Source organism: Triturus cristatus, chromosome 1_2, assembly GCF_964204655.1.
Source record: "Triturus cristatus chromosome 1_2, aTriCri1.1, whole genome shotgun sequence".
Taxonomy (NCBI): Eukaryota; Metazoa; Chordata; class Amphibia; order Caudata; family Salamandridae; genus Triturus; species Triturus cristatus.
In genome coordinates, this window is record NC_140580.1 from 1,160,704,461 (window position 1) to 1,160,723,145 (window position 18,685).

Sequence of the window (18,685 nt, forward strand, 5' to 3'; positions counted from 1 at the left end):
TGCTGGAGTTGAAATTGTGCCATCTGACAATTGAATGCACGAGTGGTGCTCGATGCCCTGGTCCAAAGGACAGCTGTAGGTTCAATGGGAAAGAAAGACATGTCTGCTGTGCAAAGGGGGACCTCAGTGTACTTATCCAAAAGTACTGCCAATGATCTCGCACCATACCCTCAATGTGCTTATTGTGATTTCACATTAGATATGACCCCTGCTACACAAAGCAGTAACCTAACCTGTTTTACTCGGATCACTGTACAGAAAAAGAATTAGCCTGGAGTGTGCTTGTATGACAAAGTGGCAAACGTACTGCATTGCCTGTAAGATGTGGACAATTGTACTCCGGCTCATGCATCCTTCTAATGAAGACTGAATATCAAACGTTCAATCTTCTCTATGGCAGGTGGGGGGGTATCCACCAGACCAGCTCTGCTTTATTACAATTAATAGATACCTTTAAAGCCATGTCTGAAAGTACACAGTGTAAAGGAAAACTTTATCTTTAAGGTATCTGAAACTCAAAGAAAGCATGAATAGTCCGTGTGAGAGGATGCAGATTAACATAACCTGCATCTTTGTAAAGCATAACCACCTGAATAACAGATTTGTATTCATACCCAATGCTATGGTACTTCCTTTATCAATCTCAGAAGGAACAAAGGCTGAGTTGACCCTGCTGGGATTTGAACCAATGACTCCGAGGTTAAACGGAGATCCCTAGAGTGATCAGAGCACTGAGCCACCAGACCCTGATTACATGGAGTAACTTTTCAAAGTGTCATGCTAACATCATGTGAATCTCTGCAGTCGGAGTAGCAGATGGACAAGGATGGCGGCAGTAGACTGCTTGGAGGTGCTAGGATAGAAAGACATGCAGTGTGAGACCGACGCAAAGTTCATCCCACTCATTCTGGAATCCAACTGGAATGAATGGCATGTAAGCAAAGGACTACTCCTTAGCCGATGTCAATATTTCAAACCATAAAAGATGTGGAAAAAAGATGCCAAATTCCCTGGGGGTAGGGTTGCAGAAAAACGTTAGGTTTCTGAAAAAAAACAACCCAGGATTCTGGTCACATTGAGTAAGCGGAAGAGGATGTGGACGATTCCGCTTAATTATGTAGTGAAAACCCCTGCAAGTTTACTGGCCAAGCGTCAAAGACAGCATTACTTTAGTCCATCAATCCATGTACCACATGTAGAGGCCATTTGAGCCTTTAGTACCATCCAGAGGCACAGACAGAACCCATCCCTTGGCCATATTTCTTTCATTGAATGACAAGGCATCAGCCTCTAAGAAACAAATGACTAACAACCATGTATCAACAATCAGACATACAGATGCAGTCCACAAAGCATGGCCGTAACAAACCGGTACTTACTGAATCCAACCATTTTATCCGGCACTTTGAATTCTTCTGTTATTACCGCTCTGAAAGAAAGAAATTGATTTCATAAATCAATTCAGATATAAAACAGCGTCACCTCACTGGCCCCAGTCTTCCATCACTCATCCTCCAATCACCTAAAAGCTCACTGCTCCAAACATATATTGCTAAATTTAAATGAAGGGAGCATGAGGCGCTGGTTTTAAGAGGTTTATCATTTTCCAGAAACTTCTTGAATTGGCAACGGGTAACCAAATACTCCCTAGACACAGCAATCCTTCCAAAGATTCACACAGGGACCACAGTCCAAGACCTCAGAGGCTATACCCGAGTGTCATGGTCCGGTGGTTCAAAGCTACATTAAACTAGACGCTCAAGCACGTCGGTGGGCGGGAAGAGGAGGAATCGTTAAATAAACGAACGGGCACTCGGATTTGAAGGGACAGCAGCTGGGCACTGCCAGCAAACACAAAGTACCTCCACTAAGGAAATGAAATACTGGCAACACCACTCCACCCCCGAAGCCGGCACTAGAAAGAAGTCAAACTTAAAATAATCGTGCCAGGAGGCCCCCTTAACTGGCACTTTTTAAATGACACATGGGCTGATGAATCTAGAAGGGCCTCTTAAAAAGGACCCAGGTGCATCTCATTTAGGAGCGGATGTCCTTACAAAGTGGAGAGAAGAGAAAGCTAGCTAGGTAAGTCACTTCAGTCCCCACTGCTCCCAATTCAGAAGTATCCTCACTGAAAGCTGAGCGACCAACGGGCATGCGCCCCCCCCCCCCGCCCCCTCAAGGCCATCGTGTCTTTAGGAAGCTTATCGACAAGCTGAGCCTTGAGAATCCAGGCCTGCTGATTCTCCACACCCTCAAGCCCTTGTTTCCCCAACTCTCGAATACAGATGGCAGTTCAATAAACAATTAACGCCTAATCAATAAATAATAAAACAGAACCAAGGCTTACCTTTGATGTATCAAGCCTCCTAACTGGTTACCCACTGTGGCGGAGAAAGGGAAAGAGCAGAAAAATCAACGCATTATCACGGATAAACTAACTTGAGGCACACAGAAAGCGCGCAGGCCATTCAAACGCGGCAGCAAGACAGTCATTTGGCCTGAATGGTTCGAATGAATACGTTATGTGATCTGAAACAGGGGGAGACTTCTTGATCAGCCTGAAGTCCAGCTGGACAGATGATAAGACATTGATCCGCGGGCCCTCCTGCTGGGACGCTGAATACCACCCCGGCCACTTCCAACAATAAGAAGAGAGAAGAGCCTATTGCAGCCCCCTCGCTGCCCCCTCAATCTCAAACCAAATTAGCCATGATGTAATGGTGTAGCAGACTGGCAAACGCAAAGATGGGTCAAAGGGCTTTAAAGAGGAGGATGCATGAATGCCAATCAATAGGGCACTAGAGGGCTGTGCCTAGCTGGTCTGCAAGCTCCAGAGCATCATCCTACAAGTTGTGTGTTTGGGGGGGGGGGGGGGGGAAGGGTTGTAGGGAGAAATATGAGAAACTCATTATGATAGTCTGCGAAGCATGGAAAGTCTCATAGGAAAAGAGGGAGCTATTTCCCTCCCCACCACCGTGCATACCACCAGCATACAGGCGTGAGTTGCAGCAGGCATAAAATCCGCTGTATGATTTTAACATACATGACAGATGAAAAAATATGTGGTGACCCTCTGTAGGACACATACGCATCAGTTCATAAGCATGAAAAAATCCTTTAGTGGCTGTACTTTTTCTAGAAAGTACAACTCATGTTGTAGTCAATGGGTAATCGAGTCTTAATGGCCTGGGAAAAGGTGAAGATATGAGCAAAGGTGGTCAGGGAAGAGTGAGCAAAGGTGGGAACTTAAGTTTGTTTTGATACCAAGAGTGCAGCTGCACGGATTCAGGAAACCCCTTCCACTTTAATGTGGACAATTTTTCAACCTTCCACGACACATAGCGAACAGGCTTGACATTATGTTTGGACACCCGGGAAGGAAGGGCGGTTTGGTATAAAATGTTGATCTTTCTGTTGTTCAACGAGGCCAATGATTAATACATAGAATGAGAGGACTCCAACAAGTTCTACTGGCATATAAAGTAAATCCCCTACCATAGCTCTGCAGAAACAGACTTGGTCATTAATTCATTGCCCACACATTAGTAGCACCAGGGGCCTAAGGCCCAGCACAAGCCAGCAGAAAATAAAGCAGACTGGGTTCTACTTTCTGCACTAGATGAAAGTCCAACCTTACTGGGCTAAGAACATGCATGCCTAAAAAGGCTGCTGTTCAACCCCGTGTGAAGTTGGGACATGCTTTGATTGTGTCTATCAGGGGTCTCCCACCTCACCTATAGTGAGAGCTACTAGTAATCATTGAAAACCATTGTGAGCTACTGCAGGGACATGACAAATGTACACACAGGTCAAGTAACTTGAGCAAAGAGAGCATAAAGCATTAATGGCACAGGAGATCTGTCGCCAAAGGTTTACATTTGGGGTCCTTTACGCTCAGTGTTGTCCATTTGTTGTGGACACAGTAAAAGACAGAAAAAAATAGTGAGAGAGAAAGACCGAATGTGAGAAAATGGACAGGAAGAAAAAAAGGCATAAAGAAAGACAAAGAAAGAGCATGTGAGAAGAAAGGAAAGAAAAATAAGGAAAGAAGCCGAAGCACTGAAAGAAAGAACAAAAGGAAAGAAGAAATATAAACAGAAAGTAGTGATATAAAAGATTGAGAAATTACGAAGAAAACGAAAGGAAGAAAAACAAAGAAAGTAATGCATGTCATTTTTTTCTTCCTCTTGTGCCAAAGGAAGTAGGAACAGAAAAAAAAAAAAACAAGAAAAGTAAGGAAAGTAAGTAAAGGAAAAAATGAGAAAAGAAAGAAAATAACACCGACAGATATGGAGAAAAGAATTGTTGAAAAAAAAGTACAAAAAAAGGAAAAAGTACAATGTGTACATACAGCAAGAAAAAGACAAAGTATAACGGACAGAAAGGTGAAAGTAAGGAAAGGGAGAAAGACAAGACAAAGTAAAGGAAGTGCTGAGGAGTAGAGAAACCAAGAAAGTGGGGATGAAGGAAAACTAAAATGGATAAAGGAGATAAGCAGGAAGAAAACGGAAAAGAATGAAAGAAAAAAACAATCTATTGAGAGAAATGTCATGTCCTTTAGACTAGTCCCATCATGTATGCCCCCTTTTTACATACATTGTCCCATCAACACAATAACTGTTCTGAACAGGTGACCTTTTACCTAGTAGCTTGCTCCGGTCTCTTCGACACCAGGCTCTTACTATTTTATCATAATTCCTGTACTGGAAGTACATAAACATGTCCTTGGGCACTGCATAATTATTCTGTAAAAGCGTCACCACTTTTTCATCTTTGTCCAACAAGCCTGCTGTGCATGATCGCATTGTTTTCAAAACATTTATGATTGTTTTCAAAACATATCAATTCTAGAAGAAACCCTGGAGTGACCACTAAATTACGGGAGAATTCCTTCCACGATGACACGGGGTCCTGCATGCTGAGTCTTCGACACGCAGCGATCTGACATCCCTTGCGGGGGTTGTCATTCTCGGAGCAGAACAGGGTCCTTCATTCTTTACCATCAGGTGAGGGCGATGGTTCTTCCCTAAGGGATTCTTGGCTATACACATACATGCTACACCTACCCATCTAGACTAGGTAAATTTACGCAAATTACATAGGACACGCATTATAGGAGTATGCAAGTGCTACTGTCTTATCTGAACTGTATATGTTCATCTTCTTAGCACTATGGTAGAAATGTATCTGTTTACTATATTAATACTTGCAATTTCTTTTGTATTGCTTCTGTCTCCCGATTGTCGCAGCAAATCTGTTTTACAAAAGACGACGCTGGACCAATAAGTACTTATTGAAACGTCCTAACCGCCATCCTGTGTATTTTCTGAGAATAAGTAAGCATGCGTGACTGAGCGGAAAGTACTGTACGGTTTTCCACGATGCCTGAGGAATCGGGGTTGTCATGTTCAGTGGTTGCCTGAAACTACCTACACCACTATAAGATACAGGGGGGTGGCAGTGGCACTGTAACGCTAGCTGGTCTAACGGCGGATGTATCCTGTGGGGGTGTCTGGAATCGGTTTGGACACCGAGCCCTCAGTTTAAGTCACCGAAAACGCACAGGTTCTGGGGATTCCTAAGAACTACACGACAAAAGGAGGGGAGAATGAAAGGTGAAAAAAAATTAGAAAAACGAGAAGCAGAGAAAAAAAATGGAAGAATTAAAAAAATCAAAAACGGGGGAAATGGAGAAAGGATAGGAAATATGCAAACAGAGAAAAAGGAAAGTGAGGCAAGAAAAAGTAAATAAGGATTTTTTTTAAAGAAGGGACCAGATTGCATCACCCTGCACTGAAAGCTTTAAAACCCTTACAGAAACCTATTCAGTGTTTGAAACAGGTGCCTTATCAAATGGACAGCTGTATATTCAAGCCTGCTGACTGGTATTTATCATGTGTGAGCTACTCAGAGGCATCCTGCAAGCGCTTGGTAGTTTGCAATCGACCTGTTGGACTCCTGGTCAGTGGTGACTGGTATTTAACAGGGTGGGGGGGGGGAGGGGGGAATGAACCACTGTGCCGCCTCTCCGTCCTCTTCACATGCTTCCAGGACAGGAAGCACCAGGCTCCCCATAGCCAACCATACCGCTGCAATGCAACTTTGTGATTGGTCTGCGCACCAGCCGGCCAAAGCAACATGCACACAGAGTGGGCAAACTACTCCTCCCCTGCCGTGCCCGCAGATCAGCACCACCCCTACCCAGCTGAGCAACGACATAAAAATAAAACAACGAGTTACTTAATTTTTTCCTTTTTGACCTGCTCAGCGAGACGACATGCCTCTGTCTTAGCGGAGGAGCCATCCCTGCTAGAGTGTATAGCAGTGGGGCTTAAAGTCTTTGGACTCTACACCTAACCAGAGTCAGCAGTGGAAATTCAGCCACCTGCTTGGAGGGCCGGGCTGCCTTACAGGACCCCATACTACAAGGGAGAGTTGCCGCCTTTCCTATACAGTGTCGATGCTTGTACCAGAAGTATTGGACAATTCAAGTTGCTTCTTCACATATATCCGATTTGTATTCACCCATCCCAACATCATGTATCGCAAGGATGTGATCTATTGTGCAAACATATATCCACTAATACATACTAAGATTGGGCATTACCCTGAACGTCGAGCGTGAATAGAAGATCCATATGCAAAAGCTAAAGTGTCTTCTGAAGAAGCCAAGGTTTTTTCCAAACCCTCTAAATATTTAAATGTTCATGTAGTTTGGAGAAATATGTGAAATAAACTATACAATGGTAGAATTCCACAATGGCAGCATTCCACGATGGTATGGCAGATGATCCGAAAAAAAAAAAGAGAAAAAAAAGCCACTGGGGAGGTCTGAGCAATATAAAAGAATGCAGGGCACAATGAAGTCCAAGGCATGGCAGCACAGACAATTGGACTAAAGGGCAGTAGTAACGCATCATAAACAAAATCTCTATAAAGTCTTCAAGCATCTCTGGATGCTCTAGTGAAAAGGTGTAGTGCACTTTAGAAATTCTTTCAACAAAGAGGCAACTCTGGAGTAATTGCTATCCAAATCTCAAGTCGGAGTACTTATCATTGCACTGAACTACAAAAGTCCCCATGCACCACAGTCCTCTATCAGACACCTACGCTCAAGAGGTTCACGGATGCTAGCAGGGGGAATAAGCACCGATTAGACATGAACAGAGGTCAAGCAAATTCTAGGTCATCTTCTCTACTCTTGTCCACTCAAATTGGTCAAATTTTCCAAAACAAAATGTCTCGGGAATACAGCACGCTATCATCCTAGGAAGACAGTGCGAGGAAGTATGCACGGAATCACTAGTCTCCCATACCACAGTAGCGCGGGAGAACATCTGTTTAACATGTTGGGCACACATTCTGAGAGTTTGAGCAGTAGTTTCTCCCTATTTGGACAGGGGAAGAGTTTCATTGTAAAGTGCTAATGTGGAAGTTTTGTTGTAGTGTGGCACCAGCGAAGGAGGGAAACTACTGAATGCAATTAGCTAGTTATTACTGCACACGGGCCATGAAACTCCAGTCTGGTATCAAATGATCTACACTACTCACACTTCTCTGCATTAGTCCAACCATAACAGACCGGTTCCATCTCAAGGGAACTGGGGAGTTAATGAAAATTAAACCACATGCTGGCGTAAAATGAAACCATATGGCATGAATAAACTTTAATCAATGCAGGGGGAAAAGATGATGATTTAGGACTATCGTGATGTTTTGCAAACTAGGTAGCGGCAACTGCTTAGACGAAGTCAGTAGACTAAGGAAAATGTTACTTACCCAGTAAGCATCAGTTTGCATTCCTGACAGACTCATCCACAGTGCATGGTCCTTGGACTGTGGATGTGGAAACCTGGAGACCAAGTATGGGCATTTGGCATTTCCTGCTGTGGCAAAGAGGTCTATTTGTGGATGGCCCCAAAGCTGGAAGTATTGGAGGAGAACTTGCCGTGTGAGTTCCCACTCATGGACTTGTTGGTGTCTACTGCGGAGGAGGTCTGCAAAGTCACTGTTCACTCCTGGTAGGTACTCCGCTAACAGGTGAATGCTGGGGAGAGCCCAACTCAAAAAGGCCCGGGCTATATGAGAAAGCAGAGGAGATTTGGTGTCTCCTTCTAGAGATAATAGATGGCTGTCATGTCTGTTTTGATGAGGAGTACCTTTCCAATGAGGTGAGGAAGGAAGGCTTACAGAGCCAGGTAAACAGATAGCAAATCTAGTGATTTATGTGGTGGTGTTGCCGACTGGGTGTTCAGTGAATAGTTAGATGCTGTGAATGCCCCCCATCCTCCCATAAGGACTGCACCTGCTGTTATAGTCGTTTGGGGAACTGGGTCTAGTTAAGGCAGTTCTTTTAACAGGTTGTTGTGTTCCACCACTGCAGAGGAGCAAGATTTGACGGCCTACCAACACTAGATTTTCCAACTGACCCTCCACTTGAGACCATATGTGCGGTAATCACTCCTTCAACGGACGCATATGCAATCTGGCATGAGATACGATAGCTATACATGAAGCAATAATGCAGAGAAGATTAAGGATTGTTCTCACCGTTACCTGTTGACTTGGTTGAAACTGGGGAATGAGTGCATGAAATGACTGTACCCTGGCAGTATTTGCATAAGCTACTAGTAGTTGTGAGTTCAGAATTGCTCCTAGCTAAAGTTGGAGCTAAAGAGGTTGGAATTTAAGGCGTTTATTGTAAAACCTAGTTCATGCAGTAGGTTTATGGTGACCTTAGTGTGTTGACACTTGACGAGGCATGCTTTCGATGAGCCAGTAGTCCAGATATGGAAAAACACATGCTTAGTCTGCGCAGGTGAGGAGCCACTACCGCAAGACATTTGATGAAGTCCCTGTGCGCAGTAGTGACCCCTAGGGGAGCTCTCTGAACTGGAAATGCTGATTATTAGAAACCTTCGATACAGGCAAGGAGAATGTGAATATGAAAGAAGGCATCCTTGAGGCTGAGTGAGGCCATTAAGTCACCTAGTTGTACAGAGCCAGGGACTTAGACGGGATGCCAGATTATGGTCTCTGCGGCTGGGACCTTTAAGGCGGTCACGTGTCTGTATAGGTGACTCACATACACAACGCTCCCTCCTCTAAGGTACGTAGGGAGTAGGAAGCTGACTTGGACAAACCCAAAGCGAACAAGGACTGGGGGGGTACTGGTGGAAAGAGCATGGGAAAGCACCAGAAACGCAAGGTTTCAATTGGTAAATTTATACGTGCTGCACGGGCCTATCTTACGCCGGATAGGATCAATAAATATTTCAATACGCAAACAGCAGAATGCCCTCGCTGCCATAAAATAGGGGCGGAATTCTTACACATGTTCTGGAGCGGTCGGAGCAAAGGGACATTTTGGGAGGAGGTAACCACAACTGTGGTGGGAGTGACTGAAAAAGAGATGGCAAATACCCCTGATTATTGCCTTCTACACTGGTTCCCCCACACTGCTAAGAACAAAGTAACAAGTAAGTTCCAGGACCTTGGGCTGGTCTTGGTTAAGAGGCATCAACAGCCACTGGAAATCGAGGGATGACCCTAGCACGCTTAGGGGGAAAAAATAATTCATAAAATGGGCTGAGTGCGTAAGCTCTGTTGGATTGCAAATAGCTAGAGCATGGGCAGCGTTGCTGGACTTGTTAAAGAACCCTGAAAATGTGGGAGGGGTGGACCAGGTCGGAGCGGCCCACGATACAGATGACCGATTCCCCCGTACCAAACTTAATAAAAGCAGTGAACCCATTATTGGCATACACCCTCCGATTGTGAAGATACCAATTGAGTTTTGCACCAGTGAGCAACACAATTTGGAGTTGAATACCCTTGAATCGGCTAGATAGATAAGTGATTCATGTGACACGCCTGGGTGGGAGGGGAACAGTCGGGGATAGTTTACATAGCTATATAGGAGTTACAAGTAGGCACATGAGTATATTATTATGATATCAAGACTATTACGAACTCCCGAGTAGCGAGTATATGGAACTAAGATATTTGTCTATACAACTGAATGCTTTACTATTGTGTGGTATCTAACTGTAACCCATAGCAGGATCTGGACAACCTAAACTAAATTTGCACTGCTACAGTATTGTATCGGTTTTCAGAAAACTCATAATTGGTGTACAAAAAAATTTGCCTTGTTGTAACAAGACCTCTAGAAGAGTGACCTTGTGAAAGTGCTCTGAGAGAATGTACTGGTTTAGTAGGGGCCTGAGATCCAAGACTGGTCTGAGGGACCCGGCCTTTTTTGGAACAAGGAAGTATAGTGAACAGACCCCTGTGCCCTGTTAGTGGAGTGGAACAGTTTCTACAGCTCCTTTATTAAGGACCGCCTACACATCTTCCTTGAGCAACTGTTGATATTGTGGGGAAAGTCTGTGTTTGCAGGTGGAATGTGTGGAAGTGAGCTCCAGACAATAACCATGTTGGATAATATCCAACACCCACGGACAGGAGTGTGATCAGGGGGAATTAGTGGAAAGTCAGGGTTTGATGGTTGTGTCTGATGGTTTGGTAAATTTGCCCTTGCCTCTGGAGTGGTTACCCCCATAGGAGCCTCGGTAGTATCCTCTAGGTGAGGTGGTTTGGGCTTGTAGGGGGTGGAGGTTTCAGGAGACGTGGTCTTCGATCCTCCGCAGCAAGATGAGCGGCGAAAGGAGACATTGTGAGAAGGAGTCTGCAGCGCACCCATGACTTTGGATGGCTCATCATCTTTTTTGATTTTTTCTAGGAGGGTCGAACAGATGTTCTACTTCGAATGGGAGGACCAGGAGATTTAGCTGTACCTCGGGTTTAAACCAGAGACCTGAAGCCAGGCATGTCTGAGTAGTAATACACTAGAGTTTATTGCTCTTGCTGCATTTTCAGCAGTATCGAGTGTACAACGTATAGATGCGTTAGATAATAACTTGCCCTCACAGGCTATTTTAAAGGCTTACTTTTTGCGCTCTTCTGGGAAGAATAGGAAGAGTTCCTCCATCTTGTCCCAGTGTGCTGCATCATACATACAAAGAGGCAGACAGAGTTTGAAACACGCTAGTGATTTTTTGGCCTGCATCAGGATAGGTCATAATATGCTTTTGACGAGTATTAGTTTCGTTTTGGAAGCAATGGTTTCATGGACCTTGATCCATGGGCAGGTTTTCGGCTGCAAAGTTTTTTGGCTGAAGTGGGAGTGGCCTGCTACAAATCATGCAGCTCTGATGGCTTCTTCAGCACCAATCTAGGGCTGGCCGTGTGAATACGGCAGTCGGTGCCAACCATGGTCTTAAGGCAACGTTGGCCTGGCAATATGTTTAGGTCAGTCTTGAACTAGAGGTTAACCCTTTGCGGTGGTCTGCTGGGGTCGAGCGCAGTATTCACGGCTTAGCGAGCAGGAGGTAGATCTTGCATCTCAACTTTGGACCCGGAGCCATAGTCCGGGGAAGATGGACCCTTTGCAACGCAGGCAAAGCCTGAGCGTGATATTTTTCCTCAAGTCTGGTGTATCGCCCGCACTGACACTGAGACGTCGGGTTGACAGTCGAATAAAGTCTTTTTGGATCTGAAGGAGCGGCAAGCCTCCCAGCTGGCCTTGTGTTTGGGGGAGAGGCACAGATTACACACCTGCTGAAGAACGGTGCAAGGATATTTGATGTGACTTTGAAGATAGAAACAAAAGAGCGCTTGTTCCATCACCGAGTGTGCATGATTTGGGGGGGGGGGGGGGGCAGGAACTACTAAGGGAGCTAAGCAGAACATTATGTTTAGGGAGCTAGTCTCCCCTCACACTCGAGACATCTTCACCAACTGAACAAGAGAAACACCAAATGCTATGGCTTATGAATGAAAGTGCCTTGTGTCTTTGCTAGGATTAGACACTGAATAAGTCCTCATACATATGGTCAGTCATCCATCTTTGCACTCATGTATCCATTCATTCATCCACTGACATTCACCCTCTGACACCGCTGTAATAAATCAAAAGCTCAACATAAGCAAGATAAATTAAAAGAATTCAATTGAAAAAAGAAATTATGCTGCAGTCTAAACAAGGAGGGCACATGCTTGCATGAATAAAACTAAGATTAGCAGCCAGTGCTGGTCTTGCAGAGGTATTATATATAGTCTGTCACATTTTTAAAGTATCTGCTTTGCATTCAAGTCTAGAACCAACTTATTGCTAGTCTTGCACTGTAGATGACACTAGTGGCAAACAACCCATTAGCACTACCTAGACAGCTGTAGACTCCTAATGACTGATGTGGACTTAACTATTACTCCAGGGAATACACCCAGCCGTGGTCCGTGCAGGTAACAGCGGTGGGATCGCGTTGGGGGTGATTGAGGGACAATACAGAGGGAAAATTAATTTATTTTATTTTCCCTGGCCGTCTTGCCTCGAAATCCTGTGAACAACAGTCCCAATCCATACGGGCATGATGGACACAACCACAGCCCCTGCACGCTAGCAGGATGGACACTGAACCACAATCCCTACACGCCAGCAAGATGGTCTGTAAACCACAGTCCCTGCACACTAGCAGGATGGACCCAAGTAGCAAGTTTGATAGACAAACAGGATGGGCACGGAACCATATACCAAACACAGTTGGCTGGGTGCAACCATTTGCAATGCAATAGGTCTCGCATTTACGCGAGTTTGAGCTATTGACACTGCAAATAACAATGTCTTATTTTTAAAACATAAATAAAAGGCAGTCATATACAATGCCAATAGCTTAAACTCGCGTAAATGCGAGACCTATTGCATTGCAAATGCTTGTAATAGCAAGCCATGAACAGCTCCATCTGTATCAGTAAAGCCTGTGTAGTGCTGCAACCTGACTGCGATGGGGGGGGTGTGGGTGTGGGTATATTCAGCCTTCCTTCTTTACCATTCACAGGGTGGAGGCGACATCTATTTCAGTGGCATACTGCACTATATAGAACACCCCATACAGAAACAGTAGTCGTTGCAAACAAAGACACAGATTACTAGATGTTTTGCAGAAGCTTGGAGACAAGGAGACTGAAGTTGTTTGTAAAACAGGTTTGATGGATTGTTTTCCTTGGAGACACCTACAATGTCTTGACAACACCGTGCTGTGAACAAACCTCCAATCCAAGTAGTAGAGCACTGATTTCTGATCTCTGCATTACTCAAATAGTATTAAAATATTTTGTTTCACTGCTTCAGTCCTCACACATTGCCTCTTATAATTCACTTATGTGCAGCAAAGCTTTGCCTATGGACACCTAAGAGGAAAGGAGAGACTGCCTCCCCATTCTTAAAACAGTCATTTTCAGTCACACCTTATCTGGGGACATGACGGAGACACTCCACCCTTGGAAGACAAGCAAGGGTCCGCAGTGTCCTAGAAAGCAACTAACCTTGACGGTGAATTAACTGAAAAGTAAGTAGACCGTGAATTTTTCATTATCTTCACAACCGGACTGACTGAAATACAGATATAAACTAGGCATTTGCAATCTAGTTACTACTTTTACTTTGGTTAAACTTTTCTGAAGTTCAGTTATAACCTGCATCTTAAACTCAATTTTAGTGGAGACAAGGCGCACAAGCATGACGAAGTTACCTCCATCATCCATGGATCTCTTCTGAACACCATATCCGTACACAGAGGGGTCCACCAAAGGGGTAGAGTTGTTCAAGTGGGGCATACCATCGCCGATTTTAGCAGCTATCTGTTCAACAGAAGACATTAAAAAGCATCAGTAGGACATAGTCATTGCCTTTTTATACAATCCATGCTCCCTGAAATAACCTCCCACTTCCCCTCCTACCTGTCCAACATAATCTTTAAAAAGCTCATGCACTCAGACCTTGGTCAAGGGATTGCCCTCATCCTGCTAGTGAAAGAAGCTAGCATAAAAAGGACTCAAGTGAAATAGATTAGTCTATAACTAAACAGCACCTGAAGGCTGGAAACCACGTGTCCCACATTGAAGGCTTCAAAGATTGCCCTGCCCATGTCCCCATTAGCATACCTCAGGCACAGGGCTCTACCATGGTCTCAAAAGCAAGCTAAACACTATCGACCAATAGCACTAACACTATGGCTAATTATACCAAAGTCATCTGGCAAAAAGAAGCTTTTGTAGAACTGTCGCCAATAGCAGAAACATACCCAAGCCACTCATGTTTCAAAAGCAAAACATACCTGCTGAAGATGGTCTTCAACAGTCCACAAGCCCACTCCACCATAGGACACCCAGGCCCATATTACGCGACCTCCTAGTCAGTCCGTGGTACATACAAAGCACAGGCATCATTTGCACAAAAGTTACCTAGAGTGCATTTACCCCAATGCTCTGATGGGTCTACTCAATAAAAATACAATCGGATATCAGACATGTAAACAACAGTAGCCACATTCTTTTGCTGCAATCTTATTTGTGAAAGAAGCAAACGAAAAAGAATAACTTGTGCAAACCAGAGTGCGTTGAGTGCTGAAACTTAGGAGCACAGTGCTAGCACATGGTTTTCATGTTTCAGAGTATATAATGCATCACTAACTTACAGCATGAGTTTCTCCTGCATAGTAAAGAGGTCTCAATTCACTAGGTAGATGCATGGCTATAAGCGGAGTCTCAATCGCTGGTTTCATTTATGCCCTTCACTAAAAGCGGCAAAGGCAAAAGGTTGCGATAGAGCACCTGCGGCAAGTAGTAATGGATTCACCATGAACGCGAGGTCCTGCGTTTCGGCAAATAGAGGTATGTGCACAGAAAATATAAGGGGCAGAGGCAGCAGCGGGTAGCAACTGGCCAGACTCACTTCAGGAGGAATACCTGAAGAGATTCAGCAGCTCTACAATCCTCCATCTACTAAAGCTGCCTTCGCTCTGGCAGAGTATACATGGAAGGAGGGTCTCTCCTATGCATCAAACACCAACGGCGTAACAGGAAGTCGATAATTTGGCAATGGTGGACTTAACTGAAGGTAGCAGGACAATTCTGCCAACAAGTCATCAACTCTTGGTAAGTACAACAACAAGCATTGGCATAGCCAATGGGTCTCGACTTTGGGACCTTAGAAGTATTTTAGCCATGCAGCACATTATCTTGGGTGCTACAACATCTCCTGTTACTTCACGTGCCACTAGTGACAGGCCATGCTGTGGCTAGAAGCAGTGCAGCCTGTGGGTCCTGCGTGTGACAATGATGCCATTAATCTGTCCTTAAATGTTCCGTTCTATAATTGCAATGGTCACGTTTCATGATTGGGTTTAGCAACCCCTGAATAATTCCAGCCACTGACAGAGGTTTTTTGCAGACCTTTTTGTTATTTGATTTAATCCATAACAGAAAATACAATGTTGCCTTCACTAACTGCTTGATCTGTCCGTTTTCGTTAGCAGTTTCTATGATTGTTATCTATATTCTCCCTCCTGATGTCTTGTGAATCGCTTTAATGCCCTAGGGATAAAAGTTGTGCTATAGTAAATTGCTAAAATAAAAATTGTGCCACCTTAATAAAACAAGCATTTGCAATGCAATAGGTCTCGCATTTGCGAGAGTTTGAGCTATTGTCATTGTAAATAACGCCTTTTATTTATGTATTTTGAAAACCAGCACTTTGTACTTGTAGTCACTGCTTACGAGAAGCAAGGCTGGCAGTAACTGTGCCTCTTTTTGCCAACCTTGCTTTTCGTAAGCAACTAACAACAAACACAAATAAAAAGGCATTGTCATTTACAATGCCAATAGCTCAAACTCTTGCAAATGCGAGTCCTATTGCATTGCAAATGCTTGTTGTAAGTCTTTGTGTGTGTGTGTGTGTGTGTGTGGGGAGGGGGGGAGAGAAGAGGTGCCTTTGCAGGTCTAAGTCGTGGGTGTTACCATTATGGTCCATTAGCATCCATGGTATGTGCGGACACACAGTCCTATTTGTTGGTCTGGGGCCATTTCGTTTTTGGGTTCTAAAAATCTTGTCACCTGCGATAGACAACCTATAAGTGGAAGCCGGTCTTAAGCACTTGTTCACACATTCAAAGAATCTCCTCCCCAGGATACCTTCTGGCCTTATAACTTCCTGCTGCAGGATTCAAGCCAGCAGGGAACAGCACCAGGCTGGACACCGCAATGGTCCACACACCTCCTTAAGGTTCTATTTGAATCCCGATGGTCACAGGCTTGAATCTCTACAAGCCGGGATGACTCCGTCTTATATCCTTTAGAAGCCCATAGCACCTGTCTTACTTGAGATGGGTGGCAGCAACATTCTATTCATAGGCTGAGAGAAATAATGTTTCTAACATCTGAATGGCGCACGTGTGGCACCAGCATGGCTTTCTAGTGCTTTGAGGCATCAGAGTTGGGACTGTCACACAATTGGAGTAGTTTCTTTTCTGTAACTCCAGTTCTGTAGTAGGGGTATCTCTGTGATAGCCATAATCTAGTGAATAGTCCCGCACATGTGCGGGGACCCCGGAGCAATAAAAAAAATAATCTCTTAAGGTGTCAAATCATGCGGACCTGCATCCACCTTTAAGAGAGAATTTAATTTAAAGACAGATAATGCAGCCTTTACCCACAGGCTACACTGTCCAGTACTTCAACTAGAATTCCACCAACATCCACAAACAGCACTGCCTGTCCAGCTTTTCTCCACAAGGGAAAACACCCTGCCTCTACCAGCAAAAGCCTCTGGAATGATAGAGAGGAAGGAATGGACAGACAAGTCCCATAGGCTGCCATTATGTGGCTCAGAACAGGATACTGTGCCTTTAAGAAAACTTTCCAGAACTTTCCCAGTATCCCAGAATGCACAGCAGGTCCCTTTTACTTTCAGTTCTTTTTTCCGGCTCCTGCTAGCAGGACCCTGGAGCATTGAGCTCTCCCTTTTCAAGGGTTTGTTACTTTTCAAGTAATAGTTAGTAAAGTCCTTTCCTTCTGGTGTTGTCAGCATGCCTGGCTTGTTTGACAAGTGTCCTGATTGTGTAAGGAAAAAGGCTAAGTCAGACCCACACAGGGTGTGCATCGTCTGCCTTCCCCAGTCCCACGTGCCGGAGGAGTGAGATTTGGAAGAGGGAGGAAGAAAGAAAGAGGAAGAAAGAAAGAGGAAGAAAGAAAGAGGAAGAAAGAAAGAGGAAGAAAGAAAGAGGAAGAAAGAAAGAGGGAGGAAGAGGAAGAGGAAGAGGAAGAGGAAAGGAGAGAGGAGGAGAGAAGGAGGAGAGAAGGAGAGGAGGAGAGGAGGAGAGAGAGGTGTGTGGAAGTGTGCCAACCTGCTGTGCTTTCTGCTGCAGATGTTCCTGGAGGTGTGAATGTGTTCTGACAGCAGTACGTTTGCATTGCTGTGTGTTTTGCTGTATATGTTTTCAGAGAGAAGCCTTGGCGTGTGTTGGCCGTGTGGCTGTGTGCATGTGCGCCACCCATGCCATGGCTGTGTATGCTTAAGTGTGTTGGCTGTGTACATGTGCGCCACCCATGCCATGGCTGTGTATGCTTGCGTGTGTTGGCTGTGTGCATGGGCGCCACCCTGCCGTGGCCGTGCTCGCGTGTTTTCACAGCAGCCCCGGCCAGTGCCTGCATTGTGTGCGCACGGAGGGTAGGGAAAGGGCCGCCATGCAGAGCGCTGCTCTCCCCTCCCTGCTTCCCACTTGTGTCTCGGGCCTTTTACCGGGACGTATTTTCGCGCTCCCTGTGGTTGGCCGGGAAGTTGGTTGCGGCCTCCCTTTAAGAAGGTCACTTTCCCTCTTCCCCCCCTGATGAATCAGCTAAAGAAGGGGGCTGGAAATTGGATTGAATAAGCCGGGTGTTAGCAGAGGATCCAGGGGATTGTTATGCTAATCAGATGAGATCAGCGGCCTCAGTGCCCTTCCGGCTGGCAGGTAAGAAAAAAGCAGACCCCGATCTGCCAGACAACGGGGTAATAGATTCCTTGTAGACCCCCGCCCCCGGGCTTACAAGGTACTTAGGGCTGCTAGAGTATCTCTGCCCTGAGATCCTGTATACCGTGGGGTTAGTGCCTTGAGGCTGGCCGGCAAACCAGAAGCAGATCCTGAATCCAGCAAGTCTTAGATGCGTAATAGTCCGACCCCAGCGCTGACAGCCGCTGCTGGAGCGGCACGTACAGCTCTCCTCCAATGCTCCACAGCTGGCCACCCCTCGCTCACCTGCCCGCGCACATTTAAGCCGTACGCGTAAGTGAAAGCGCGCTGAAGCGCCATGCCCGCACAGCAAACGCGTGCACATCTTGTGCTGAAAGGCCGCATGGGAGGGAAAGTGAAAGCACAATGGGCCTGATGGAGACAGGGAGGGAACGCGAAAGCGCGCCATGCTGTGCGCATCGGCTGTCGGGGCTCAAGCGGACATCGCCAGAGAAGACACGTCATGAGCGTGTACATCGGCTGTCCAGGCATGCACATGTCCTGTACCCCTTCGCCCACCAAACCGACAATAGTCTCGCCAAGGCGAGCGGTGCATGCGCTGCATCGCTAGGCGAGACCTAAACAAGGGCCCATTGTAAGCAATACTCAAGCTACAAGCATAATTGATTGTAGAAAAACTCAGATCATGACTGCTCACAAACTACATTGGTTGAATATATAAGAAACCTCTGAAAAAGGAGCTTTATAGTAGTTATGGAGACACTGCACTAACTACGCCGGCAGTCCAGGAAATGGTGGAACGTCTGGTCCCCCCATATGCACTGCATGGTGCC

At 45.4% G+C, this 18,685-nt stretch overlaps 1 protein-coding gene across 1 annotated transcript in view; it reads right to left on the reverse strand.

The window, feature by feature from the left end:
* FUBP3 (far upstream element binding protein 3) overlaps positions 1-18,685 on the reverse strand; it is a 280,750-nt gene that overhangs the window by 222,470 nt on the left and 39,595 nt on the right. Inside the window, exons 2-4 of the mRNA XM_085613968.1 lie at positions 13,596-13,704; positions 2,351-2,384; positions 1,380-1,429 (exon numbers count right to left, since the gene is read on the reverse strand). Of these exons, the coding sequence (XP_085470094.1) occupies positions 1,380-1,429; positions 2,351-2,384; positions 13,596-13,704 (193 nt within the window). The remainder of the gene's footprint in view (positions 1-1,379; positions 1,430-2,350; positions 2,385-13,595; positions 13,705-18,685) is intronic.